This window comes from Aspergillus alliaceus, assembly GCF_009176365.1.
Source record: "Aspergillus alliaceus strain CBS 536.65 unplaced genomic scaffold BDW43scaffold_57, whole genome shotgun sequence".
Lineage (NCBI taxonomy): Eukaryota > Fungi > Ascomycota > Eurotiomycetes > Eurotiales > Aspergillaceae > Aspergillus > Aspergillus alliaceus.
In genome coordinates, this window is record NW_022474740.1 from 1 (window position 1) to 26,533 (window position 26,533).

The window sequence follows — 26,533 nt, forward strand, 5'->3', positions numbered from 1 at the left end:
TACCGCACCCCAATGGCTTCAGAAACCAGTGATCAACCTCTGTGTATGGTAGTAGATCGTTCAATAGAAACCCAGTCCTCTGCTCCTGCCACCTGCGGCGCCGTAGCACGCTATTCCCCTACTACCTGCGGCTCTCTGAGCTGCAACTAACAGATATGGCTACTATCTATCCTGATTAATAGAGATAAAGAATAGGAAGTAAAATATATCTTAGTAGAAAAATATATCTAGAATAGAGAAATACTATATCTAGTCTAATAGACAGGATATATACCCGTAAATAATATCTGGAAACTATTGGAGTATATACAAGAAACTCAAGCATTGGATAAATATTAGTATATAAAAGAGAAGACTGACTATATCTAGAGTGCTGATATCTATAGTGGGCCTATAAAACTATGACATTGCGGACACAGTTTACCAAGTAGCGGGAATAAATTATAAAAAAAAAAAATAAACTATAGAAATATCTAAAAGCTGCACCCTACCTATTCTAATTATAATTAAAAGACAAAAATACTCTATCTTCTATATCTATAGATTAGCTCCAGTAGAGTCTGCTTAGCGGAAGAGAACTTATCTGAAGGAAGAAATGAATACACCCAGTATACACTGGTAAAGAGAGCAGGGACTTGTAGGGAATAAAGTGGAAGAAGCTAGTGATCCTGAATCTAGGCTACCACTGCCGCGGCGGGCTATACTGGATGCTATATATACAGAATAAACAGTGGCATTAAGGATATGAACTGTAGCTTTAAGAGCCTCCTTTGTCATAATAGCAGACAGAGACTGCTTAAAGTAATAATATACCACCAACACCGTGTCCGCCTGTATAATGGCCTTAGTAGACATCTACTGCATATATCAGTATAACCCAGTATTGGGGATCAGGAGATATCACTTGCCAGTATATAACAGTGGTAATCACTTGTATAATAGAAATAGATATAACAGTCCTTACAGATTATATAGGCAATACTTATTCCTGATAGAGCTGAACTGCAGTGCTGGAGACACTGCAGGTATTACTTTCTACTATTTTCAGATAAGGGAATATCTGTATTGTCTTCTGAAGATAAGGAGGCCTTATTCTCTGAAGAGAGAGAGAGCAAGAGATCTTCTCTGCTTAAGAAAGCTAAAAGTATGATATTATCTCTACTAAAGAAATCCAGTAGCGTAACTACTTTCTCTAAAGAGAGGACCGGGAACAGACTTAGTAAAAAGCCTCTAAAAGAAAAAGATACAGGAGAAGATATAGTAGAGACTAAAGCCTGCTAGTAATATAGACAACAGATATGGTTTTTCTTCTTATGTCTATTGATACAGCAGAGTATATAAGCGGCAGTAGATCAATATTTGGCTATCTATTAAATATACTAGTGGAATCAGTATACACGCAAGTCTATAAATAAAGCTAAGAAGGAAGTAGAAAAGAGCTTAATATAGAATATAATTATTAGCAGAATAATAGATATAACAGTGCTATACCTGATAGCTTAGAAGATCTTAAAATCACAAGATATAGGCAATACAATAAGTAGAATAGGATACTGCAATCAGAATAACCTGAACACGCGGCATGATACAGAAAATAAGGCGCTTACTATAGATATAGAAGAGATTAGTAATTAAGAAAAGAAATAAGAAATAGTATATAAGAAATCACTATATAGCAGATAATATCCAATACAAGCAGCGCCTAGGCAACAGAATCAGTGAATAATATAATATAACTATAATATAATATTGCTGCCTGATATCAAGCAAGTGAATAGAACTGAGCATTTTATACCATAGAGTGCATGGCAGGAATCAGGATCAGACCCTGTACAACACAACTAATATTCCTATACTTCCTGAAATAGAAAATGTGAGGCTATCCCCAAGCATGAAATCATACACTGCTCAGAACTACTGAATGCCTACACCACGCGCCCGTAATCAACCCCGCATAAGCCAGGATTCTACACTTGCATAAATGAGCACCTACAAAGCCCTGAGGCCAGGGCTTTCTGAGAGAGGGAGGTAATGTTAGGCACACCTTACAGCGCCTGTAGGTGATATAGTAGCACATGCGGGTCACATGCTACCCGCTGCGGTAAAATCTTTACCGCACCCCAATGGCTTCAGAAACCAGTGATCAACCTCTGTGTATAGTAGTAGATCGTCCAATAGAAACCCAGTCCTCTGCTCCTGCCACCTGCGGCGCCGTAGCACGCTATTCCCCTACTACCTGCGGCTCTCAGAGCTGCAATTAACACTAGGATCCTGCAGAACTCAGTCCAGAATTCTGATATGAACTGCTCTCCTTAATCTGAAATAATAGAGTCTGGTACTTTCTTCTAACAGTAGATATTCTTAATATATATCATTGCTATATTACAGGTACTAGAGATCTTATAGCACAGTATTGACACAGATCTTTTTAATAAACAGTTAATAATAATAAAGATACTATCAAATTCCTTTTAGTTCTTTAGTATAGAATAAAAGTCTATAGATATATACTACCAGGGCCATAATGGAACTGATAGAGGCTACAGTAACCCAGGAGATAGATCTCAAGATATTTAGCAGTACCAGTAGATCTTACAGTTATGTAGATATTAGTCAATATCTTTAAATATTCCTGGCTAGTAGTATCTTGCTTATATAAGCTAGTGTATTTTATTCCTTTCAGGATATACAGTTAACTTCTAATAATAAGCTTTATCTAGCAGCTTTATCCTTAGTTCACTCTCCTTAGGGATCATTAATTATCCTCTATATAATAGTAAGTTGCCCTGTATATTCTAGGGCTCTACTAAGACTTGAGCTCTTTCCTGTATTTCTTATAAAGAGAGATTCTTCTGGTTAGCCTTCAGGGCCTTATCTACTACTTATATCTCTAGCTATAGAAGAATAACTGTTATAGTAGTATATCTCTCTTATTCAGCTTATATTCTCTTATCCAGGTATTCTGAGTGCAAAAGAATCTACATTTAGTAAAGGTCCTGACTGGTCTCTAACTATTCTACCAGGTATTCCTGCCTTGACAGCATGTCTGCTAGTATATTAAGTTTTTCTGGTTAATACTGAATTATAAAGTTGAAGTCTGTGAGAAATTTATACTATCTTGACTATCTAGTATTTAGATATTGTTTAGTTATAAAATATTTAAGAGCTTAGTAGTCAGTATATATAAGAAATAATTTAATTCTCTAGAGCTCTATAAGTTCAGCCTGTTACTCTTCTAGTACTCTAATAATTACTAACAGTTCTTTATTATAGATTTTATAGTTATACTCTATCGGGGTTAAAGTCTTTAAATAAAATATAACAGGGTACTAATCCTTCTTCTATTTCTGTATCAAGATATCCACAGCAACTCTGTTAGAGATATTAGTATTAACTTATATCTCTTGGTTAGGATTATAGTATCTTAATACAGGAGTTTTAGTAAGCTTCTGCTTTAGCTGATTAAAGGTCTCTCTATAGTAAGAATCCTAATAGAAAACTGTATTCTTCTGTATCAGTAAGTTTAGCAGTCTCGTGATCCGGCTGTAGTCTTTTATAAACTTCTGATAAAAGTTATAGAAGCCTAAGAAGGATTATATCCCCCTTACTATACTTAGTATATCCCAGTTCTTCACAATACTAATCTTCTCTGGGTCTATCTTAATACTATCAGTACTAATAATAAAATCCAGAAATTATATATATTTTATGTGGAATTTATATTTCTTAATACTGGCCTAGAGATCTGTCTTTCTTAGATATTACAGGACTTTCTTAACATATTTCTAGTGCTGCAACTCATTATCACTAAAGATCAAGAGATTATCAATAAAAACTGTTATAAAATTATCTAGAAACTCTATAAAAATATTATTTATAAATTGCTAGAAGATTACTGGTCTATTAATTAAGCTAAATAGTATGACTTGATACTTGTATATTCTATAACAGATCCTGAATATAGTAAGGTCCTCTGCTTCTAGTATTATCTGTATTCAGTGAAATCCTTAGTATATATTCAGTTTTATATATATCTTTCCCCGGCTGATCCTGTCTAGAAGTTCTTTTACTAACAGTAGCAGGTAACAGTCCTTCTTGGTAATAGTATTTAGTTTCTAGTAATCTATATAGAAATATAATCCTTCACCTGGCTTCTTCGCTATCAGGATAGAAGATATAAATAGAGCAGTGGATAGTATAATAAATCTCTTTTTAAGGTTCTCTATAAGATATATCTTCGCGGCTTTAAGCTCTTCCTGGAATATCTTATAGAGAGAAGAGTAGTCCAGAGAATTAGAGGCCTTAAGCTTAATATAGTGGTCACAGTCCCAGGATAGAGACAGTATATCAGATTCTTTTTTTAAAAAGATATTACTTTAAGAGTAGTAATAAATAGATAGTTTCTCTTATAATAATACTTCTTTATTATTATCTTTAATTCTTTCTGATAGCCGGTGGACTTCTAGGGCTTTATTAAGCTTATATAGACTGATAATATAGGTCTCTGTTCTCTTCTTCTCTATATACTGGTGAAAGCCTGCAGCACTAATAAGTGCTATATTAGCTTGTAACTGTAGTATCTGTTAAAAAGCTTGCTTAGGCCTGTAGAGCACTGTCACTTTCTGAATACCCTTATTACTAAGGGCATCCTTTATCTTCTGGAGGCTTATACAGTTATCCATCTCTAGTGTCCTTAGAGATTTATATCTACTAATATTCCAAGTCTTTCTCTTATCAGGCTATACTAGTTATCTCTTCTTTATATTTAACCATATATTCTGTTTCTCTAGCTAAGATCTGCTAAGTATAACCGCGTGCTGTCCCAAGTCAGTGATTAAGAATAGGGTACTAGGAAGACTTCAGTTATTAATAGTAAGGTTAAAGAATATCAGGTATATAATTAATTTATAAGTCTTTCTATCATATCCCGAGATATGACAATTGGTATTCAAAGGAATTATAGATATATTTATCTGGTAGCTTAATTTCACTGCATAATATATATTAATAAAGCAATAGGCATTTACTCTACAGTTAACTAAAGCTTATAAGAATTCATGTTTTCTATTCTTAACTAAACTAATAGTAATAGTAAAGCTCTTTTCTCCTAATAACTTACTAAGATCTTGTAAGCGTCTGTTAACTTCCAGGATATATTCTAGGCAGGAGACTTCTTCTAGGACTGAGCATTTTCTGACTCTGTATTCTTGATATTCTTTATCTATTCCAAATTTTTTAACTCGGCGACCTTCTTCTTGTGGGAGCAGTTACTGATGATATAGCCAGGCTTCTTATAGTAGAAACACTTGCCTTCCTTTATTAGCTGGTTGCATGCGGCGTCATCTAACCGGGTGTGTCAAGGATATCTACTATTCAGGGTAGAAGACCTGTCAACTAGGTAAGGATACGTAGGCTAGAAGGGAGAGAGGTCAAAGGCAGGCAGTAGATACTATTCAGACAGGAGACTGATTCTTGATCTCCTCCTACTACTAACTATTCACTAATTTATAGCTGAAGACTCTGTACGTAAAGGGTTCAGATTTCCCGTTGAAAACCAAACTGTTGATGGCCTGATGTTCCTCATCAGTGGCCAATTGTCCATACACCTGGATCAGGGTATCCTGTATAGCTATCAGGCCGAATCACTATTCAATCTGTGATAATTATACTCCCCTTTTTCTGAGCTGACTGTCCCCAGTCAGGGTTTATATATAGGTCATATGTAGTAGGTGACGCGTTGGGGAAGTGTAAGTGGTTCTGTATAGAGACATGAATATCATATGGATAAGATCTAGCAGTGAATGGTGGTCATCTATAATAATAATATTAATATTGATAGAGAATATTAATAAGCTTTTATTCTTTATTTCTCTTTCTAATCTGTTTATTTTCTATAATATCTCTTTTATATCCTGTTAGGTCTTATTCCTTCTTCTTTTAAATTAATCTATATATTATCTTTACTATTCTGATAGTATCATGCCCTGTGATTATTCTATCCTTAAGAATTCTGTAGAGCTGCTCTTTTTATAGTGTATGCATTGTCTTTGTATAGCTGTTAAGGATAATAGCTGAGACCCTAGTAAAGTATTTGAGATTAGATATATCTTTAATAATATTGCTTCAGTATTGTGCAGCTAATATACTGGTAGAAACACTAATTATAACCAGATATATTTTCCTAATAATAATCTATATAATTAATACTGATTTAGTTAGACTTTATAAGAAATACTAGAGAATGCTATAGACCTTTCTCTAGTCCTGGAATAGACTAGAGTAACTTTCTTTGGAGATAAGAACAAGAAGAATAAAGACAGGGATAAGAATAAGAAATACTATATTTTTCTAATTAAGATTAAGAAGTAGATTACCAGTGCTATAATTATATTAACTTATATTTTTAATACTTCTGAATAAGCTTATCACCATAAATTCTGATTAACTGTATATAAGAAAGATAAAGCTATAGATAAATAGATTCTGATTTAGACTAGACTTACTAATATCTGGATAGAGAATTATAGCTAATTATAATACTAATATATCTCAGCATTACTCTTATCTTTTAATAGAATTAGATATCATGCCTCTAGTAAGTACTATAGTATATAGAGAATACTATTAGTCTTCTTTCTTATATCTATTACTTTATGATACTAGGTTTTTAATCTGGTAGATTAATCTCTATCAGTTTCTTGCTACTATTCAGGACATTGTCTATAAGTATTTCTATACTAATAATATTAACAATGATTTCAAGAATAAATAGACTGGGATCTATAATAGCTTTTCCTTGGCTTTAAGTAAGATTTAGGAGATAGATTAAGTATATATATATATTTTAATAGTGATAGAAATTATTTTCAGTAGATATATTATTAGTATTTCTACTTATAATTATAAATTTTCTTTTAGATATTTACTATATTTTCTTTAGAAATCTATTAATTATATTCTAAGGACTACTCTATCTATTTAATTAAGAATTAGATTTCTCTATTAAAAATTTACTTTTCTTTAACTTCTTTAATTTTCTATTTATCTTTATTATTAAGATCTGGTATTAGTAGTAAATCAGCACTATTACCTTTATATTAGATCTAAGGCTTTAATAAAGAGATATAAAATATATTATAAATTCTACTATATTTTTTAAATAGATAAAGCCAGTAGACTTACTTTCTAATAATATCAAGTACTTAAAATAGTCTGATATATTTAGATATAAGTTTTCAGGCCAGAACTTTTAGTTTAATATTCTGGATAGATAATTATACTAAATTATCTTATTTAAATATTTTAGATTAATAGTATTTTTTATAGTACTTTACTTATAATTTTATTATTTTTTATTAATATTCTTTTAATTCTTTATAGAGTTTTTCTAATTTTTTAGCATAATATTATGCCGCGGGGACCTTCTCTGAGTAAGTACTGTTCTCAGTATATAAATAAAAGTTAGATAAATAGCCCAGTAAAACCTTAAATAGTAATAAGCTAATAGTTATATTTTAAGTATTATTATAAGTAAATTTAGTAGTAGAAAAGAGATTAGACTAATTAATTTATTCTTTATTTATAAAGTACTAAAGATAATATTCTAATATTTAGTTTATATATTCTATTTAGCTATTAGTTTATAGATAGAATACTATTAATAATCTGAGTTTAATATAGCTTAAATAGTAAAGGCTTAACCAGAATTTACTAATAAAAATAGAATCTTAATCAGATATAATACTATTTAAAGATCTAAATTATAATTTAATATTATTATAAAATAATTCAGTAAGTTTTACTATATTAATTATTAATAAAATAGAAAAGAATAGAGACTATTTTAAAAAATAGTTAACTACTATCTAGATTAAATTAACAGATTTAGTTTTAAAGACTATTTTAGATAGTCCAGTTATAAAATCTATAGATAGTTCTATAAAAAATCTAGATAGAATTAATAGTAATTCTAATATTCTATATAAATAATATTTTAGGGCAGTTATTTCTTAATATACTAGATATTTTATTATATATTCTATAATATTTCTTTAAAGATTTATCTAATAAAACTTATATTTAAGTAGATTTTCAGTTCAGTTTTTTCTGAAATAGCTAGTAAAAGAATTATTATAATATAAAGTAATTAAAATTTACTATAAATTTTTTTCTAATAGAATATATAGTTAATCTTTAAATTAAATAAGTCTATTTAAAATAATACTCTAATTCTTATTTTCTATAAGCTTTTACTCTATAGCAGCTTTTTACTATTAGATTTCTAGGTCTTTAGATTATATTTATTTTATAAGATCTTACAGATCTTTATTAATCTTAGCAGTATATACTTTCTCAGTAATATAAGTATATTATATCTAAGACTGGAAGATAAATTAGTTCTAATTTAACTTTTTCTAGATAGCCCAGTTAGCTATTTCTATACTAGTCCTATAATTCTTAGAACTTATTACTATACAGGTATTAAGCTTAAAGCTTTTCTATAAAGATATCTTACTAGACTTAAACTAGGTTTTCTTATATAAAAAATTCTTAATCTATAAAGACTATATACTAGTAAATTACTATATAAATAGTAATATTAACTCTATATCTAGAGTATATTCCAAGACTTTTTCTGATTTCTAGAATAGTCTATTAGCAGGATTTGATTTCCCTATCCAATACTTAATAATAAAATTAAAAGAAATTAGAAATATAAGTTAATAAGCTTATTATCTATTTAATTTAGTTTACTTTATAAAAACCTGTAGATTTAAATAATTAGTAAAAATCTTAATAGTATATACTATATCTTTAATATATTATTGCTATTACTTAAATAAATAGATAATAGTATATAATTCTTAATTAGGTATACTATAATTCAGCTTTACTCTACTAAATTTATAGGACTAGATTATTACTAAATAATAAATATTATTTTTATCTGGTTAGAATAATATCCCGGCTATTTCTTTACTGAAAGTATCAATTTTAATCTAAATTAATTACTATAGATTAAAGTGTTGTAATAGAGATGCTAACTGAAAAATAGTAATAAATTATTAGAAGACAAGCTTTTCTATAAGTATAAATTTTATTAATCTAGATTTTTATCTCTTTTATAATTCTTTTAGTAAGGAGATAAGTAATAAGATAATTTAGAAATAATTCTAAATAAATTATTAGTAAAAGTTATAAAATTCTAGAAAAATCTAGATATTATAATAGCTCTTAGATTTCTCTTATAAAACAATATTATTCACACGCTAAGAATCTATTAATATTCTATTTTAGAATATAATATATTCTAGAAATTCTATCTAATACTAATAAAAAGTATATTTTAAAAGTTTAGTATATAGATTAATATTTCTTAGATAATTCAGTATTTATTTAATATATTTAGTATAGATTATTCTATTTAATAAAAATATTAGAATATTATCTAGATAAGCTATATAGTATCTATCTAGAATATTATATAGAGCTATATATAAATAGCTCTAAAAAGTAGCAGGTATATTAATAAAACTAAAGAATATAACTAAATATTTATAGTAACTATATTATATATAAAATATAGTTTTCTATTTATCTTTTTTCTTAATTTAAATTTAATAGTATATATCTTATATATTGATTTTAGTAAAGAACTTTATCCCGGATAATCAGTTTAAAATCTCTAATATAAAAGATAAAGAATAATAATTCTTGACTATTATTTTATTAAGTTCTTAGTAATCTATATATAATCAGAGATCTCTATTCTTTTTTAATATAAATAAAATTAATACTCTAGTAGAACTTTTAGAAGATCTGATTTATCTATATTCCAGATTTTTATTAATATATTTCTACAGTGCGCGAAGTTCTTTCTGGAAGAGAGAATAAATAGATCTATATAGTAGTATTTTATTATTAATAAGATTAATTATATAATCAGTAGTTTTCTAAAATAATATAATTTAGAATTATTATTTTAAAAAAATATCTTTATATTCCTTTAGTTCTAATAGAATTTTACTATTATATTAGAAAGGCAGTATTATTGATTTATCTGATAACTAAATATCTTTAGAGATTTTTATAACTATAAATATATATATATAATTTTAGAAAATTTTTATAAAATTTTTGATATTCACTAATTTAATAGATAAAAACCTAAACCACTATTTATAATTCTATAGTAAAAGATAAATCTTTAGATTATATAATATAATTATTAATAAAAGAATTAAACTTTCTTTAAAATATAGATCTCTATTAATTACTATATATAATCTTATAAAAGTTTATATAGTTTCTTAAGAATCAGTAACAGTAAGTAAGAATTTCTATATACTATATATAAGAATATTAATTTAATTAATTACTCTAATAATAGGTACAGTAAGTTAGACTTATTTAAATTAATAGATTTTAGTAAATTAATAGCTAATAATATTAACTTTAATATAGCTATTAAGATTAGTAAATGTTTTAATATTATTTTATATTTAAATAGAAATATAAAATTAAATAGTAATCTTTACTAAGAAATATAGAGCCAGGTTTATAGAATCTATTCTAATTTCTGATTATTTTTTGATTTACTATTTCTAATCTATATTTATTAAACTAATACTTTCTTATCTTTTTAAGAGTATTAATTAGTAAGATATAAATTACTATTATATTAATAGTATTATAATATATTCTCTTTTTTATTAATAGGGTTCTTATAAGTTTTCTTTAAGTTATCTTTTAAATTTCAGAATCTCTTATCTTTACTAATATTTCTTATATTCTTTAAAATTTCTATTATAATTTTATTATATTTTTACTTCTGGCATGGTTATAGAAGACTCTAGTAATATATAGCTAATATTACTATCTTATTATAAGTTTCAGAAAGATTTAAATAATATTCCTAAATATACTTTATTAAATTAGAAAAAAATTTTATAAAGAAAGTAAGAGCTTATTCTTTTTCAGATTATCTTAAGAAATATTATTCTAAGATATTAAGATAGATATAAAACTCTTATAAATCTTAATTATTTTATTACCAAGCTTATTAGAATTAATCTATTATATTGGGTTACAGTATTACTACATTTCTGATTAGGGTAAGAGTCTATTTAGTAAAATAGAGCCATAATTCCTTAGTATCTTATCACTGTTCTTATAACTTTTTAGTGAGATAACAATACTATCTCTATCTATAAATTAGAGATATATAAGGAAGAGCTATAAGAATCTTTTAGTTATTTTTTTTAAGATATTTTTTAGCTACTTTAAAAAAATATTCTAGATTAAGAATCTATTCCTGCCTTTACTGTAATTTAAAATCAAGAGTAAATTTAGGAAGATTTTTAAATAACTTAGTAATATAACTATTCTTTAATAAAGTTAAACTAAATTACTGATAATTTCTTAATAGTTCTCTGCTTTCCAGTCTAGTTTTTAATTATCAGATTGTTTCTTAAAGATTCTGGATAGTTTTACTGTTGTTCTGATCTTGGATTCTAGAACTCATTTCTAGAATAGTCTAAGATAAAGATTACATCTCTTTCTTATAGATTCTTGAAAAAGACAATATATTACTATTAAAGAATCATAATAAGAAAGCTATTAATATCCTTAAATAGTTAATAAGAGAAGAATCAGAATTGTTAAGGATATCTACTATTCAGGATAGAAGACCTGTCAACTAGGTAAGGATATATAGGCTAGAAGGAAGAGAGATCAAAGGCAGGCAGTAGATACTATTCAGATAGAAGACTGATTCTTGATCTCCTCCTACTACTAACTATTCGCTAATTTATAGCTGAAGACTCTGTACATAAAGGGTTCAGATTTCCCGTTGAAAACCAAACCATTGATGGCCTGATGTTCCTCATCGGTGGCCGATTGTCCATGCACCTGGGTCAGGGTATCCTGTACGGCCATCAGGCCGAATCACCATTCAATCTGTGACAGGGTGTATTTAGGGACAAGGTTACCTGTCGCAGTTAACTTACTGTTAGTAGGACTGGTAGTAGGGGTCTTATTTCCGGTAGCAGGGCAGTTTAGATCAGTGGTCAGTCCCTTATGATACTTAATATCATCGTTAATCTTATTCAAAGAGTGGATAACAGATCTCATAAATATACAGAACTTATTAAATATTTTATTACTTTCCTGGTAGACAATACTTATCTTACACACCTTATAGATAAGGCGCTGATTCAATTCTATCTTATATTAACTCTCAGGTAACTCTGCTTCTCCTACCAGGTATAGAAACTTTGCCAAGAATTTATGGAAATTATCTTCTACTTTTATTATTAAGTTACGCAGCTCTGCTTGTGCCTTGATCTGATAGTAAAGATCACGGAAAGCTCAAGTTAAGATATTAAATATCTTATCAATAAACTAGTAAGGATTTATAGTATCTTCTTGTAGATAGGGATTTAACTGCTGACAGGCTAGCCTAGAGATATATAATATTAGATAAGCCTTCTTTATAATCTTATTATTATATTAGTCTATATTAGCTTTAAATTTATTATATATCTTCACTAACCAGTCTTTAAACTTAGGGTTCTTGCTATCAGTCAGGATAGGAGGATCAGGAACTTTCTCAGATTTACTTCTGCTTTCTGGTTACAAGGATTCCTGGCAAGAGTTGGTTCCAGATTTATGACAGTTAAGTTATTAAGCAGCGAAAGCATTATAATATAAGTCTTATTCTTTATAGAGTTTAGTAATCTGGAAGTTCTTAATAGTTAGCTAACTGATCATTTTAGTAAGTTCTTTCTCTATATCCTGGATGCGGGTTGCAGAGCCAGTGAGATCCTGAGGATTCTGGAAATTCTGGGACTCCTTAAGAGAAGTAATCTCCTTGAGATAGCTGCTCTCCTTTACTATCAGGGTACAGAAGTATTCAAGAATATTGTTATACAGTTTCTTTAGTATCTCATGACAGTATTTCAGGAAGTCCTCGAGTGAAAGCTCCTCGGGCTGGTTGTTTTTACCTGTATTTAGAGACAGGCGTCGGTTCGCGTCGCGCGCTATGGCAACTGGGTGTTTAAGGATTTCAAAGATAGGATCAGGGAATTCAAGAGGATAAAAAAAAGAGAGTATAAAGAGAAAAAGAAGCAATTCTAATGTAACAGCTCAGGCCAGTATAGATAAATTAATCTTATTGGGTAGCTCTAATACAAGAGAATTGCTTGAAGAAGAGAATATCCCACGAGCGAAGCTCTGAGATATTGTCTATCTTAAATATAAACAGAACAAACAAGAATCATGCACTACTTGCTGATATTCACTATGAACTCAGCAGCCTGTATAGTGACTGCGCCGTCACATTGCCGACATCTTGAAAATCCGTTTGCGCCTCCAGCAGTGTGTCTTGATCCGGAATATGGGCAATTTGCTGGGCTTTTGTCTGGACATTGACCCCTCCATCTATCAAGCGGCACTAGCTATATTAGACTATTCATGCTGTCAAAAATTTCCCTCTTGATGGAAAAAGTACGGAGTAGAGAACTAGGACTAAAACGGGAGTATGGGATGCGTTGGCCTAGGCTCGGAGAATGCCTAGAAAGGCGGATTGAACAAGATGGTGCACAACCGAAAGATTACCGGGCAAGGTAGAGTCATCAATCTTTGAACTAACGGAGACACTACTACTTCCCTATATTTGCGTCCCTGGGGGGCGAATCACGAAAATCAACTTCGTCAGTATGAGGGAAACCCAAAACTGGAATGTGAACACTCGATTGCCAAAATGGGAAAATCCCAAAGAGACCCGCAACACCCATAACAAAGAAAAATCCTCACCTCTACTCACATCATGTAAACTTCATTCAGAATGATCAAGAATTTCTTGATTATCCAGAATGCTTGAAACTCATTATCTCCCAGCATTTTCTTCAATATCAATCGGTGTTCTTGTCACGCCAATCTTGACAATGACGGCCTATGCGGGATACGCTGGCCTTTTTCCTTGCGGGAGTGCTGTCTTATCTTTTCTACTTTCACAAGGGCGAGTATCACCTTTATGTTGTTATATATATCGAATGCTTTTTGATAGCAATTTGTTCCACTGCCTTCCTTCAGAATTTTCGCGAAGGGAGAGAATTCTTTCCGGCCTTCCTCATCGCCCTCAAGCTCAGTGCATGCTTTCTTTCTGGGATATATTCCAGTTTACTTGTTTGTCAGTCTTTTTTTTATCCACTAAATAGGTTTCCTGGCTCTTTTCGTGCCAGGATCTCAAACTTTTGGCTTACATTCACGTTGCGAGCCAGAGATGGATTTCGGCAAGTACAGAGACTACATGACAAACATGGATCATTTGTTCGCCTTGGTCCAAACTACATTTCTATCACGTATCCAAAAGCAGTCAGTCTTGTATATGGAGCTGGATCAAAGTGTACCAAAGCCGCTTGGTATGACATGACTAAGCCAATGGTCTCTTTGCAGACCTTTTGAAAGAAATCACTTCACGATGAGAGGCACCGTGTGTGGAGCACAGTGCTTAGTGACAGAGCGCTTCGGGGCTATGAAAAGCGAATGCAGATATACCAACATAAGCTATTTGACCATATCGTACCATTGAATGGTCAACCAATCAATGTCACCAAGTGGTTTAACTTGTATGGTTTTGACTTCATGGGTGATCTCGCATATGGGAAGTCCTTTGAGATGTTGGAAAATCAAGTCTATGGAGCAATCAAATTGCTGAATGATACTATTGAGTCACTTGGCTTTGGCTTCCCTACGTGGTTCTTCAGGCTGATGACGACGGTCCCGGTCTTAACTCGAGACTGGTGGAGATTCATTGATTTTTGCGCTCGGCAACTAGAGCACCGGCTTAATGTAAGATCCATCTCAAGAAAAGGATGTCCCTCATCTGGGATTATCGATATAAAAGGGGGGAATGTACTGACGATCGCTAGACCCCTACGGCCATCCTGGATATCATGTCAGCGCTATCCGCACCTCTGAAGGGCAAGAAGCTGACAGACAAGGAATGGGACCTCCTGCGAGGTGATGCACAACTGATTGTAGTCGCTGGCAGGTGAGATTGACATAGCTTGATTGCCATACACCATGCCTATACTTATCCTGCACAGTGATACTACTGCAACCACTCTATCCGCTGCCACTTCGAGCTCGTAAAGCATCCTGGGCAAATTTAGCTCCTCAGACAAGAGCTCATGCCACAAATGGATCCATCTGGCGAGGTGCTGAATGAAAAAATTGCCAACTTGAAACATTTGAACGCAGTGATCAATGAGACACTCTGGTTACATCCCCCTGTCCCAACAGCGCTGTAGCGGAAGACCCCCTCCGAGGTTTTGGTCATTGACGAGATATTTGTCCTTGGAGACACCACAGTGATATGTCCACAATATGTTTTAGGAAGAAGTGAGTATCCAAATCAATAGGTGATATCTTACATCTACTAACATTATTTCCAGGTGAAGACCTGTATGAGGATCCCAATGAATTTGTCCCCGAACGCTGGATAACTTGCCCAGAAATGATTCAGGAGAAAGTGCTTTTGCACTGTTTTCTACAGGTCAGTGTTTGTGATCCTTGTGACTCCAAAATAGCTGACTCATTTTTCCTGTGTTTGTATAGGCCCGTATGGCTGCATCGGTAAGCCTCTGGCACTTCTCAACATTTGAACGACCATCGCGAGTCTGGTAACCACCTTCGATTTTCCATTAGGGCCGGGTGAAGATGGCCAAAATTTGAGAAGAATGCCAAGGAAAGTTTCACAATTGGCTTCGGAGACTTGAAGATTCCCTTCAAAAACGGGTTTGATAGAGCTTACAGAGCTTTTAGAGGCTCTTCAAGCAATCTGGCAGCTACCTGAGAGCAAGGTCTTGACCATGATTGCCTATGACGAGCGATTTTAAATAGTTTGGCTAGTTGAGAAATTTATTGAACTAGTGTGCTGCGGGCCTGACCAAATTATCTAGCCAATTACTATAGGTAGCTTCATCGCGTGGTCGTCCTAATTCTTCGGTGGAAAATAAGCTTCAGAATAAAAGAGCCGTAAGCAGACCACGTTGGGCATGTTTGACCCTGAAAATGGTGCTCAATTATAATCCATACCCGGGAAGACTTTAGCCACGTTGAGCACGACGAGAGAGCTCTCTGCTTCTCTCTTTCTCCCTTCACTTGTTGCTCCGTATTGACATTGGTAGCATACAAAAGCCACGATAATCTTTCGGCATCCTGCCCTTCAGCGTGTAAGAGTTCTGTCTTTGCCCGGACATTTGGTGATTGTCTATGGTGTGCCAAAGGCCACGTCCGGAGTATCCCGATAGATATTACATTGAAACTAATACGAACTGTCTTACACGGTCATTAAGCGCGCCCTCTAGTTAGTCGATAATATATAAAATGGGCCGAGCCCGCTGTCTGAGACAGTGGTTTGCTCCCGAGCACGAACAGAGGTCTCTCAGCATCGGTTCAAGTACAATAACCTACGCCTCCCAGGAATAAGACAACACAACCGCCATTTCAAATTTCAAGTTACTATCATCTTCGAAATATTTCAAACTCAATCTTCTGTTTGGTTACAATGCCGGCACCACGCGCAGTGATAACGAGCCATAACCCCGATGGCAGCTCAAAAATTGCTTCAGGTGCCATCGCAAAAGCCCGGCCGATGGGCAGCAGCTCAGCAAGCAGCTCCTTCTCTTGCTTCCATGTCGCTGAGAAGGTGCCTATCAACGCGATGGAGCCACTTCCAGTGGAGTTTAACGGCGTGGTGACCCCCCGGGCGCCACCTGCAGGGTTGATGTTCGGCAGCATGGACTTTCAGCCAGGCGCTTCGACCTGCATGCATCGTACAGCGAGCGTTGACTACGGCACAATTCTCGAAGGGGAAATTAAGCTCATTCTCGATGGAGGGGAAGAGACTGTAGTAAGATCCGGGGATGTTTATGTTCAGCGAGGCACAAGCCATTCGTGGGTGAACCGGGGGCCAACTGTTTGCCGCATGACTTTTGTTACAGTGTCAAGAGACGAAGGGAGCCACATTAAACTAAATGGATGTGGTAAGAGGTTAAGAGAAGAGCGGACTTAAGAGCTACCTTATCCCCGCGGGCTTTTGATTTATTTTATCTCCTTCTTAATCCCTTTTTGCTTTTATTTTCTTTCCTTTTTCTTTCACGGACCGGAAAAAATGGCTCCTTAATGATTGGTTGAGTATAGGAGGACTCGGGAATTTCTAATTTCGGAAAAAACGACCGTATAACTTGGCATATTAGGTGCTTACCATGCAAGAGTTAAAGTCGACCTGTATCACCAGTAGGGTTGTTCTCGCATAAGGTTAGAGCTGACCGCCATGAAAGGGCAAGAAGGACCTTTTGCTGCCCGATTATTACTATTGAGATAAGATGCTTTTAATTGGATGCGGTCCTACCCGAGTCCCACTATGTAGCTTAAGTATATGAATGGAGCTTCGCTATTAATGGTTTTGATATGTGATATAGGCTGCGAATGCGGCGACAAAAAGTGTAGCAATACTGACTGACTCTTTTTCCTAAATTATCCATACTTTTGTCCTCTTTCTATCCGAATTTGGGATTTTACTGTGACCTGAGCCAGTTCCCTCCGAGTATCGCAGCAATACCCCGCTACTATCTTCTATAATACAAAGATACAGATAGGTATTCATAATATCTGCAGTTTTCCCACTCTTTTGCTCTTCTCTCTACTTGATCAATTAATTAATGCATGTCAACCTATCTCTTCTAAGACTCCACCTTGGGATGGGAGATCGTCTTAGCGGATACCGTGCAATACTGTTTTAGGTTGTTTTGACATAATGTCACTCCACCTTAGCTTCACTAGTTGGAGGACCCTGGACAGCCTCGCCATAATGATTCGCTCTGGCAGAAAGCACCCAGAGATCTGCCGCTGCGGCTGTAAAAAGCCCCGTGCGCCGTCTCGGGAATTTCCGAATCTAGGTAAGTTTGGTAGCCAAGACAACAGAATACATGAGCAGACCATGTTTGGCCGTCGTTTCACTGAAACCACGGTAAGCACGGAATTTAGATGTCCTTACCTCCGAGTGTTCTGAATAACTCCGATATCAGAATATCTTGATATTAAGCGCACGCAGATGCATATTTCATCGAAAGCATTCTTCCTCCTCGCCCTTTCATTACCTCCGCGACGAGACCTTCAACAGAAGAGAAGCAGCCAGAACTCGAGAAGGTGCCGTCCAGCGATATGACTTCTGCCAAGGAAGCCAACGAATCCACAATGACTGCCGGCGAAAAAGTTACCTCTGACGAACGGGAGCTTGTTGACTGGAACGGTGACGATGACCCGCAGAATCCCCAGAACTGGTCTCTAGCTAGAAAATGGTGGCTGGTTGGTTTGGTATCTGCGGTAACCTTTAACATGTGTGTGATGTTTTACTTCTGTTTGAGCTGAAATTCAAAAATGGAGCGAGGCCTGACATTTTCCAGCTCTATGGCTTCTACGGTGACCGCGCCCGCAGTGCCCTTAATCATGGCGCAATTCCAACAAAGCAATGCAGAGCTTGAGTCTTTCGTGGTCTCCGTGTATATTCTGGGGTTTGCGTTTGGGCCATTAGTCGTGGCTCCCCTAAGCGAACTGTACGGGCGGTCTCTGATCCTGCACATCACGAATGTCGTTTTTCTCGTCTTCAACATCGCCTGTGCTGTGAGCACCAATTTAGCCATGTTCACTGTTTTCCGCCTCATTGTTGGGTTGATGGCATGTACACCTTTGACTCTCGGGGCCGGCTTCATTTACGATCTCATGCCACCGCAGCACCGCGCGAGAGCTTTGACAATATGGACGATGGGCCCACTGCTGGTATGTTAATGAATTGCCGCAAAATTTTCCTTGGAGGCAGAAGGCTGACACGATGTGGCATGAATCTAGGGGCCTGTTTTGGGTATGATCGATTTTCTACGAATTCACCCACGAGGCGTGATCTTACTAATAACGCTGCAGGTCCTGTCATCGGAGGATATCTTGCCGAGGGAGCTGGATGGCAATGGGTATTTTGGCTTGTCACCATACTGGTATGTTGTTTATGTTGGCCTAAAAGGGACCCGGTTGAATAACTGGTGGATTAGTCGGGCGTCCTAACAATTGCATGCTCCGCATTCGTCCGAGAAACCTACGCACCTGTCCTGCTGATACGCAAAGCTGCGGCGCTGCGTAAGGAAACCGGAAACCGCGGGTTACACTCGAAATACGACAGTCAAGCGGGCGTATTTGATACGTTCATACGTGCCATTGTCCGCCCAACGAAGATGCTCCTGTTCGCGCCTATTGTGACATTGATGGCGTTGTACATTGCGATGAACTACACTTACATGTATTTGCTCTTTACAACGTTCACGTACGTTTTCATGTCCAACTACAGCTTTAACGAAGGTGAGGCCGGTCTTGCCTATCTTGGAGTTGGGATTGGATTTATTCTAGGGCTGCTGATTACCGGATTCTATTCGGACCAATACCTCAAAAAGGTGCGAGGTAGCCGCCCTGCGGTGCCAGAGGATCACCTTCCACCAATGGTCATCGGCGCCATCCTTGTTCCTGCGGGTCTGTTCCTTTATGGCTGGACAACACAGTATATGGTCCATTGGATTGTGCCCATCATCGGCACGGGTATCTTCGGATTCGGAATGTTGCTGGGCTTCATGCCAGTGCAGGTCTACCTTGTTGAAACCTATACCATATTCGCTGCAAGCGCCATTGCCAGTAACACGGTCGTTCGATCTTTGCTCGGCGCGGTTCTTCCCTTGGCATCTCAGAGATTGTATGACAATCTCGGATACGGCTGGGGCAACAGTCTCCTTGGGTTTATCGCTGCGGCGTTTATCCCAGCCCCCATCTTTTTGATCAAGTATGGGGCGGCGATACGATCCAACCCGAAATTCCAGGTCAAGTTGTAGGATTGACCAGTGGGCAGATGTGTAATTTTCCTATTTGACTAACCTGGCACTGACAGATTCTGTGTGTTGTGGATGATACTTGGGAAATAGTTGAATACTTGTCGATGTTGGCCTGCATAGGATAGATAAATGAGTCAAGCTTCTGCTGTACAGATTTTTTCTTTTCTGGCTTGCCTCATGTTTACTTCTGGATGCCCTGTGCAGTCCTCCTTCCTCGTCCGCCCTGATGGCCTGTTGAGAGCTTGATATTACATTCATGCTCACCAAAGAGAAGCTCAGGAAAGACTACGTGGTGGTTGAGCAAGAAATGGAAAACGAGGGAAATGAGCGCATCGGATGATAGATAACAGAAAGCTTGGAGTCAACCGAGAAACAGAAAACCAAACACCAACCAACAAGAGGTTTTCATGTCCACAGACCTTAATATCTTACTCTATCTCACCCTCGCGACATTGTGCCCAGGTACAACAATGAAAATTACCTCGACCCTCTCGCCGACACGAAACCGAAGAGAGGCTTCTTATCCCATGTGACGAATATATTCAGGTCGGTCCAATCCTCGTTCTCTTTGCAATTAGTGATATCGAAATGCCAAAGGAGCTTGACAATCATGAACCGCATTTGGTGTCAGGCAAGTCTATGATATGAAATCAATGTCCAGATTCCTCATAGAGATATGGAGATTGGCTCTTCTTACTTCTTTCCGATAGAATTCTGAAGTCCCACAGAAAATGGCTGGAAGACATCTTTCCGGTCGGTCACGAAGGCGTTGTCGGATCCAAGCTAACCTTCTGGTAAGTATTCTTCAGCCCCGCTAAAATTACTCGGCGAACGGTTGGCGGCGTGGTTGCTCAGACAAACGGTTGTCTATAAAGTGAGTGTTAAGTAGTGCGTCTTCAAATAATGAAAGCGACGACATGGAAGTCCTAGTTACCTTTCCTGTTATTCTATCATTGCATACCTTTCCCCCCTCTGGCGGGACAATCCTGGGCAGACCAGCAGCAGAGGCAGGGTAGAGACGCATTGATTCCGAAATATATGCCCCTAAGTACTCTAATCGAGCCATGTTGAGCAGAGTTATCTCCTTGTCTGTTTGAATATTATCGCGAATCTCGGCCATACGCCGCTTAAGAACAACGGGTTCTCGTAAAAGAAAGTACGTAAGCCCGCTCAGGGTGGTCGCGACGGTTTCAGCACCACTGATCACAAGACCCAAGGCGTTGGAGTGCATCTCTGGAATGGAAAGGCGCACGTCCTCTTTCCGCTGTAACACGAAATGCCATGTATCAGGATTTTCTTTGCCAGTCCGCCGAAGACGTTCATTAACAAGTTCTGCAGAGAAATTAACGTGAGACTCGAACTGGGGACGTAAGCCGCCGGAGACGAGCTGCTCTCTGAGCCTGCCAACAATAGACAGTTTCATGACTCCGCGGACTGTCATGAACCTGAGACCTTGGAAGATGGTAGTCATCCAGGTAAGGTATCTCTCATCATCCAGCAAGTGAAGAGATTAACTGAATGTTATCTCAGGCATCATGTCAAATGCTGTGAAGTTATACACTTCCACAATATTGTGTTTGACCGATTTTGAGCCCATTTGATGGATGCTACCATTGATTATGGACACCATTCGGTTCGCGTATCTTCGGATTATATGCTCTTGCTCGCGCAAGGCCCGATCTGAGAAGGCATGCGAGAAGGCCTTTCTCATTCTTCCGTGCGTGACATGATCGGCAGTGCTAATCTGCACTACGCCGTTGGGCATCTCGCCCATGAAGTCGGGATCCTAGACAAAATCCTCCTTTCCATGATAGTATACGTCTTTCCACGCCAGGGTATTGATATACGAGAGTTCGTTGGGCCCCACACGAACTACCTCCCCATATTTGAGACACAGCTCCTGATTATAATAATCGTATTATCTTCTTAGCACCAGTGGAAGGTCACTGGCGGCAAAATACCATGGACCGGGATATTTCCGGAGAGGATGCAAACACAGGTTGTAAAATGCATAAATAATCTGCCATTGTTACACTTAGATCCCTATATTGCTGCTATACTTGCTGCTTATCGCGAGTCTACTCATCTGGATGCTGAATAGCACTGCTAGTGCTCCAAAACACAGCTCGTTCAATGAAGCCATAGCCATATCCGTGAGATTTACTCGGATTCGAGGCCGGATTTAATTCAGCCGGAGTTGGTAAGCCCTTGCAGATTATGATTTCGCCCTGTATTTGTTCCAATAAAGTTGCTTCGCATGTATTTTGGAGAGTAGGTAGCGTAGAAGGCAAAAAGGAAAAAATGAAGAAAGAATGAAATCTCTCAGATCTGGATCTGCCAGACCTCATATCATCTCATCCAATCCAACCACAGCGTTATTACTCACTTGGGAATTGATATGAATCTATACGAGACCACGTGAACCTAGTGGCTTGGCCGGATCACCAACTTCAGCCCATTAGTAGATAATGAGAAGCGGTCAAGATAGTCGATAGAGTCATCCATAGAATTGAGTATCTATCGGAATGGCATCCGGTCCTCAGTAGGCTACGTACGTGTAGCTGATACAGCATCATTCTGCCTGTCTTTCCCCTGAGATCTCAACACCTGAGATATCTATACGAAGCATCAAGAAGTTGATATTTCGTTGCATTTAAAGCCTCATGTATTCTCTCTGGAATAACAATCAATCTTCCTTCGAACGACAACACGGCAGAGTGCTCACCGTAAGCGTCCCCGCCTTGTTGAGAAACCAGTGTCCTCTATGGAGGAAGTTGAGTCGGTTAGTGTTGTGGAAGAGCAGACTGAGGGTGCGGAAGGTCCTGTCGGCCTGGGCCCCTGTGGTGGGAGACTCCTTTGTGTACAACTCCGTTTTGACCCCTGAGCTTTCAATGCCCCCTCGTCTGAACTTGCTGCCCTTTCCCAACAGTTTCTTGCTCGCCGGGCTCACGCCCTGGATGTAGTTGAGGTGACGAATGCGGATCTTCGTGCTTTGTCGAATCGGTTGGAGCAGCTTGCTCCGGAGTCGGTCCGTCGCTAGGGCCTAAAACGGCTACGGGGCTGGTTCTACAAAACGTAAGTTCTAGAAATGAGTGGTCGGGTATACTGAGGCAAGCAACCTCAATTAATCTGACCATTGGCTTTTCTTCCTTGGACAAGGGATATTTCCGAACTTTCCCCGGAAACCCCGCACCAACGGGACATAATATAGGCGTTGGCACGGACAGAGGACCGTACCAAAGATCGCTCGGCAGAATCCATCGGTGGTTACGGCATTTTATGCCCAATATTGCAGCTAGCGTCGCAGGACTCGGATCGGCAGGCGATGGGTTTACGATGTGCTGCAACTCTTAGCCACAAGCGGCGATACGCCCGAAGCACCACAATGAGCTGGTGACGCGAAGGAAAGACCACCATCCCCCAAGATAAGTTTGGATTGATTTGAGGAAAAAGGTGTGAATATTTGCTTTAAGCCTGTGGAAGAGAGTTGCAATGCACCATGGCATTTTTATCATTGTAAATTAAGGCTGTAGAGAAAGTTTCCCATATATTGGTTAGTTCACTTCCATCCAACCTTGATATTCAATATTCAGGGATTTATAGAATTTCCCCTACGTCGTATTCAGAGACCTGATATTGCGAAGAGGTGGTTAGGTCACTAAACGAGACAAGTATATTAGGAATCAACATTATTTTAACTTACTTCACGGGGTTTGGGTGTGGGGTGGAATCCTCTTCAGAGACCTATAATGAATGACCTTTGATTAGATGAAACTAGAATGTAATTTAATTAAACTCAACTTGAAGAAGCGGGAAAGTAAGCCAGGCACACGTCCAAGGTTGCTCTAGACCGGACGACGGAATAAGGGAAGAGGGGCGGGATAAGGTACCACACCCTGAACCCACACCCTGGACCCACCCATACAGGTCCACCGAGATCCCACCCCGAAGCTATAATGAGAAAAGCATATGTATGTATTTCACGCACAATTGTGTGCAGATTCGGCTATCCTGTGCATTCTGTACATGGGCATGCCCGGATCCCCCCCAAAGAAAAGATGACACTACTGTTTGGCTGCGTTCCACAGACCGTTTGGGAGCAGAGGTATTATTTACTATATATACCTCCTTGCTTTCCTATCACTCCTGCATCTTCACACCCTTCGTTCGCGATCGCTTGTATTTAAGACTCATCTATCATTACCACATTGCTGTGTTTCGTTGCACTCTTTGCAAAGATGCTGGCGTTCCGTGGTTTTTCATTGCTATCACTCGCCTTGTTTGCCAGTACAGTCCCACTTGCTGCCAGCCAAGCCCGGCCTAGCTATCACATCACCCCTGAAACGAAATGGATGAATGACCCCCAACGTCCGTTCTTCCTCGGGGATGAATGGCATTTCTATTACCTTTACAATTCCGACTTTGACAGCTCAAACCCCGGTTCAGGCGGGACAGAATGGTATCATGTCACGAGCACCGACATGGTAAACTGGACTCGCCAGGGTGTAGCGATCAAGAAATACAAACCCAACCCTCCCAAGGGCGTGAACCTGGGTGACATCGAAACTGGCAGCGCCGTAGTGGATAAGGACAACAAGGCTGGCTTTGGCAAAAATGCCGTCGTGGCAATTGTCACACAGATGGCGGATGGGGTGCAACAACAGTCTCTCTTCTATTCAACCGACAATGGCAACAGCTTCGCCCCTTACACGGGCAATCCTGTACTGCCAAATCCAGACCCGAACGCGAAACCCGCATTTCGAGACCCCAAGATCTTTTGGGATGGTGAAGCAGGCAATTGGGCCATGTCTCTTGCGGAGGGTAACAGGATTGGTTTCTATACCTCCCCAGATCTCAAGGCCTGGAAGTATACATCCTCGTTCACTCCGAACACTGGTGTCAACCTGGACCCCCTCGAGTGCCCAGACCTATATCAGATCGACCTAGACGGGGATTCTAAGAAGCGCACCTGGGTCCTGGCCGCAGGTGCAAAAGGAAGCACCGTGTATTGGGTCGGGAAGTGGGACGGCAATGGCTTCACAGCCACAGACGCGAAGCCGCAATTGATGGATAACGGGCCTGACTTCTACGCCACGGTCAGCTGGGATAATCCAAAGGATATATACGGCAGTCGCTATGCAATTGCCTGGATGAATAACTGGGAGTATGCAGCTTCGCTACCTTATTACGGGGACTTTGCTGGTCAGACCAGTATGGTCCGAGAGGTTAAGCTCAAGACCATCAATAATTCGCCTACCCTTGTTAGCAGCCCAATAGTAGGGTATGAAGGAATTTTTGGCCCTGCCAAATCCGTGAGTAACAAGACCATTACAAAGGATCCGAAATCTGCATCTCTGCCCAGCGACCTAACGGAAGATGCGTACGTCATCCGCGCAACGATCTCCAAGACAGACAGTGACGACGGCAACGAAGTCTGCTTTCGCATCAAATCCGACGGGTCTTTTAGCACGACCATTGGTTATAACTTCAAGAAGTCCCAAGCGTTTTTGGTGAGGGATTCCGACGGTTCCGCGACAGATTCCATGCCATCGGGTCCGAAGAAGGCATACGACACTGTGGCTACGGCACCGAATCCTTCGGGAGGAAACACGGTCAAGCTGGAGATGTATGTGGATTCGAACTCGGTGGAGGTGTTCGTGGATGACGGTGTGGATGTGCTATCGGGTCTTATTTATCCGAATAAAGCGGCGAAGGGGGTTCTGGTTGTGTCCGATACGGGAAGCTTGACGTTGGTGTCGTTTAGTTATGCTGGGTATAAGGCGTAGCTTCTAGCTATGTCCGATACACGAAGCTGGATGTTGGTGTTGTTTAGTTATGCTGGGCATGAGGCGCAGTTTCAAGCTGTGTGTACGTACAATGTCTATCCACTATGTGCTGGAGAATGGCCAGAGTAGAAACTAGTCAAGTTATTGTGCCGCCAGACTGAACTAATAGGAATGGAAATCTGTTTTCGCAGAAAACCTATATTCTTCGTTAGCACAAGACCAAGTGGTGATATCGATTCAAGTCCAGAGTATGTACTTGAGAAATATTTAAAAGAGGGAGACTTTCATCGCTGATATTCTGGTGGTTCTTTTCGTATTTTATCACCAATAATGTATATACCGGTGCGGATCTCAGGATATATATCTTGTATGTCCCTAGTCAGTTTAAGGCGACATGAGTCTGTGACTGTACATCCTGCTACCGGACGCAACCTATCGCCGAAAAGCACGCGACGAAGCTCAATCCGAGAATGTCGCACCGCAAAGCAATGAGAATACAGACAAGCCTATATTTTACGTACTCCTTATAATATCTCCCCCGGCAACTTGACGAGAATAACTAGTGCCCCTCCACGTAGCCTCAAGATGATAATTGAGTTGTTTCAGAGAGGGGACTCTAGATACCGTGTCTTGTCTTGTATTACTAGATTGATGCTGATGGATTCCCAACACTTCACACACTGTACATCAGCTTTTGGGCGTTATTTGTGAATGAACACAGATCTGCGATCACTTTGGATGACCACATTAGTAATAGCTGTGGCTACATTTGGATCTGCACGCAACTGCTTCATTGCGATGGACGTCTGT

At 37.8% G+C, this 26,533-nt stretch overlaps 4 protein-coding genes across 4 annotated transcripts; 3 read left to right on the forward strand and 1 right to left on the reverse strand.

Annotated features, from left to right (window-relative positions):
- Window positions 1-1,848: 1,848 nt before the first annotated feature.
- BDW43DRAFT_289529 (uncharacterized protein) lies at window positions 1,849-2,236 on the reverse strand (the record flags this gene model as incomplete). Its single annotated transcript, XM_032043395.1, has 1 exon — window positions 1,849-2,236. A coding segment is annotated over one exon (192 nt), but the record flags the coding sequence as incomplete, so codon positions are not given.
- An 11,720-nt stretch (window positions 2,237-13,956) lies between these two features.
- Window positions 13,957-15,668, forward strand: BDW43DRAFT_322416 (cytochrome P450; the record flags this gene model as incomplete). Its single annotated transcript, XM_032049545.1, has 8 exons — window positions 13,957-14,037; window positions 14,095-14,445; window positions 14,488-14,853; window positions 14,934-15,055; window positions 15,111-15,152; window positions 15,185-15,263; window positions 15,315-15,405; window positions 15,622-15,668. The coding sequence occupies 8 exons, from the start codon at window positions 13,957-13,959 to the stop codon at window positions 15,666-15,668; spliced, it is 1,179 nt and encodes a 392-aa protein (XP_031895820.1).
- Window positions 15,669-18,046: 2,378 nt separating this feature from the next.
- On the forward strand, window positions 18,047-20,347 carry BDW43DRAFT_197968 (MFS transporter). Its single transcript, XM_032039102.1, has 5 exons — window positions 18,047-18,407; window positions 18,474-18,846; window positions 18,916-18,928; window positions 18,988-19,058; window positions 19,113-20,347. Exons 1-5 carry the CDS (start codon window positions 18,232-18,234, stop codon window positions 19,935-19,937), a joined length of 1,458 nt encoding a protein of 485 aa, XP_031895821.1. The 5' UTR covers window positions 18,047-18,231; the 3' UTR covers window positions 19,938-20,347.
- Window positions 20,348-23,899: 3,552 nt separating this feature from the next.
- On the forward strand, window positions 23,900-25,787 carry BDW43DRAFT_322419 (glycoside hydrolase family 32 protein). The gene has a single exon (XM_032049546.1). It carries the CDS (start codon window positions 24,176-24,178, stop codon window positions 25,721-25,723), a length of 1,548 nt encoding a protein of 515 aa, XP_031895822.1. The 5' UTR covers window positions 23,900-24,175; the 3' UTR covers window positions 25,724-25,787.
- The last annotated feature ends 746 nt before the right edge of the window (window positions 25,788-26,533 follow it).

Excerpts from the sequence above, each read along its gene's own strand:
- BDW43DRAFT_322419 (XM_032049546.1), top strand. The coding sequence starts at position 24,176 with ATGCTGGCGTTCCGTGGTTTTTCATTGCTATCACTCGCCTTGTTTGCC.
- BDW43DRAFT_197968 (XM_032039102.1), top strand. The coding sequence starts at position 18,232 with ATGACTTCTGCCAAGGAAGCCAACGAATCCACAATGACTGCCGGCGAA. Across the intron at positions 18,408-18,473 it reads TCTGCGGTAACCTTTAACAT|CTCTATGGCTTCTACGGTGA; the intron begins GTGTGTGATGTT and ends GACATTTTCCAG. Across the intron at positions 19,059-19,112 it reads TTTGGCTTGTCACCATACTG|TCGGGCGTCCTAACAATTGC; the intron begins GTATGTTGTTTA and ends CTGGTGGATTAG.